The following is a 2,842-nucleotide window of genomic DNA, read 5'->3' as shown; positions in this document are numbered from 1 at the left end:
AGATTGCAACACTTTCAGAAACGGTACACCTATTTATACAAATCTTACCATCAAGAATCTATTTATTTAAATATTAGTAATAAAAAATATAAAAAAAACTCGGATACTAGGATGTCAATATGCCATATTGCAAGGCATAAACCGTGAAATGCCATTTGAGTGGGCAGTGTGTTCTCGATGGATCCGCATGTCAGTGTTAAACACGGAGACAAGCGATGTGGCTCTACAAAATGACTCGAACCCACAACACCCAACCTCAGCATCCAAGTCGCCATAGTGCTCCATGACCGCCACACCGAACACCATTCCCTCTTCCTAGTTTACCATGACCGTCACCCAACAGAACTAAAGCATTGCCAGAATGAACCAGTACATGCAAACTGCTGCTCAGCTTTTGCTGCCAGATCAAAGCAGCAACAGAAAAAAAAAAAAGGCAGCCAATAGGTGCTAGTCTGATCATCAAGATGGAATTACGGACGTAGAAGGTCAACAGCTCCAACAGAGGCAAAATTGACAGTGCATTTGCTATCCAACAAACATACAATTCCATGGAGCAGATTAAACGTAGCAGAAGTTCTAAATGACAACTGGTTTACTCCCCCGAATGGTTATCAGGCGTTTGCTTGGGCCTTGTTGAGGATAACACCCTCGTACTTGACCTGGAACCACTTCATGGCGTCTTCCTTGGTCACCCGATGCTGGATCCCCACACGGGACTTGCACCTGCGCCGGCGAGCAACACGGTATCCAGCACGCTCGAGAACAACATAGAAGTCCATACCATAAATACCTGTGGACGGATCATACCTGAAGAGAAAAAACATCAAGTTATATCCCAGCACAATAGTGATTATTGGTCACCAGTGCAAAAAACAGAAAGAAGTTCAGAAAGGAAAAAAGGGAATGTGGTATATGAAGTATAAATGATCTGGCAAGGAAACTAGTACTAGTCTCAAAGTAACAACATTCATATCTACGCCTCAAAGAAAGTACCTAGCAGCAATCTCTAAAAGTAAAATAGAGAATGCGCTCAGGCTGTAATCACTAGTCATTTAATAGCAGTCGTAGCACACTAGCACTTTATAGTGTACAACCAAAAGCTAATCCCACTAGGTACACATGGAAGAAACACATGCTTTGCATATCAGACGATGTTTAAGGTCCTTTCAACTCAAAATATGTTGTGTAACAGAGGTAAAACCTAAGCTTCATAGCCTAACACATAAAAACCAGGGTAACATAAAATGGAAAGCCATCTCAAACTATGACATTACTGAAAACAGTATAAGACAAAAAAAATTGCACTTTGACTCAAGCGATACTATTAATTGATAAACAAACATATTTCATCACTGCACAACTAGGTAGAGATGTTAAGCACATCTCGTTACTTCACAACTAAGTAGAGATGCATCAGGTGTGACTTGGAACCATTTATTGATTTATATAATGGCAAGAGAACCAATCATGCCATATGCTTAAATCCAATGGCCTAAAACAATAAATAGAATCCTCTAGACTGTTCAGATTCAAAAATGTGCTTCCATTACTAGATGCAGAGAGAAAAAGCACATCAAATAAGTGCATACTAGTGTCCCTATGCTATACAAAAATAATCTCTACACAAAAGAACCAAGCCTTAACAGCTGTAAAATTCTTTACTACTCTTAAATTCTGAAACACAATGTATATGAGTGACCTAAACTCTCCATTATCTTACAAATTAAACAAAAAGGACTTTGTCATACTCAGCGGAACCAAACTGTATGATGATAAAAGCATGGCCACAGATTATCTACATTGCAATCATATGCAGACTAGGAAAGATGATCTTACTTGATGCCAAGATCAATGTGCTCCTGGATACCAAACCCAAAGCAGCCAGTCTCACTGAAGTTCCTTCTTAGTAGCTCGTACTCCTTCACCTTCAGCCCACTCTCGAGAAGCTGCATTGCCTTCTCACCCCTGACTGTGACGTAGCACGCAATTTTCTCATTGCGCCGGATACCAAAAGACCTCACAGTATACCTCGCTGCAAGACAACACCACTATCAGTATACATACCACTGGTTCAAACCACTTAGCCTCGTTGAATTGGGCAAAATTTGAAGATGGTTACCCTTGGAGAAAACTGGGGACTGTCCGCTCAGCTGCTCCAACACCTACGAAAGCAGCGTGGGAACTAATTAGCAATCACATAAACAACTCAAAAGTCCCTAGTAAGCTAAACAGCTAACGAATTCTCTGCACGATCATGAGATTAAACTAAAAATAACTCGATGGCAAGTTTCCTGGGGACGAATCGAGCGCGCGTAGATATATAATCGCAGGCATCGAAGCACACCAAATCGAATCGAATCCATACTCGCATCTCACAGAGGAGGATTTTTTTTTTTTTTTTTTTTTTTTTTTGCTTGGAGGTGTTTTCGCGCCGGGGTAAAGGGGTGGGTGGGAAGACGATACCTTGGCGGCGCGGGTGAGGCGATCTCCGCTCTCTCCGACGGAGATGTTGAGCACGAGCTTCTGCACCTTGATCTCCCGCATCGGGTTCGACTGTTTCTTCTCCGACGCCTGAGGAACACGAACACGTGAGCGACCATCAGACCATCGCGGGGCGCGCGCTAACTAAAGTGCCGGAAATGCTGAGCATTCAGCGGTGCCGGCGGAGGAGGAGGAGCTCACCATGGCGATCCGGGAGGGCAGAGACGGCAGCGGAGGGGGAGGAGAGGGGATGGTTTTGGTGTGTGTGGCTGCGGCGGCGGAAACCCTAAAAAACAACCCCTGGCCTCTTATAGTGCGGGAGGTTGCCGCGCGAGGTTAAGACTGGCGTTGGAGCCGTCCG

General features: G+C 43.8%; 1 protein-coding gene across 1 annotated transcript; it reads right to left on the bottom strand.

The window, feature by feature from the left end:
• Positions 1-445: 445 nt before the first annotated feature.
• LOC133885724 (large ribosomal subunit protein uL5) lies at positions 446-2,842 on the bottom strand. The gene is made up of 5 exons (XM_062325462.1): positions 2,683-2,842; positions 2,464-2,571; positions 2,120-2,162; positions 1,837-2,032; positions 446-807 (listed from the first exon to the last, which is right to left on the bottom strand). The coding sequence occupies exons 1-5, from the start codon at positions 2,683-2,685 to the stop codon at positions 612-614; spliced, it is 546 nt and encodes a 181-aa protein (XP_062181446.1). The 5' UTR covers positions 2,686-2,842; the 3' UTR covers positions 446-611.

Source organism: Phragmites australis, chromosome 11 (genome assembly GCF_958298935.1).
Source record: "Phragmites australis chromosome 11, lpPhrAust1.1, whole genome shotgun sequence".
Lineage (NCBI taxonomy): Eukaryota > Viridiplantae > Streptophyta > Magnoliopsida > Poales > Poaceae > Phragmites > Phragmites australis.
This window is presented reverse-complemented; position numbering and strand designations above follow the sequence as displayed.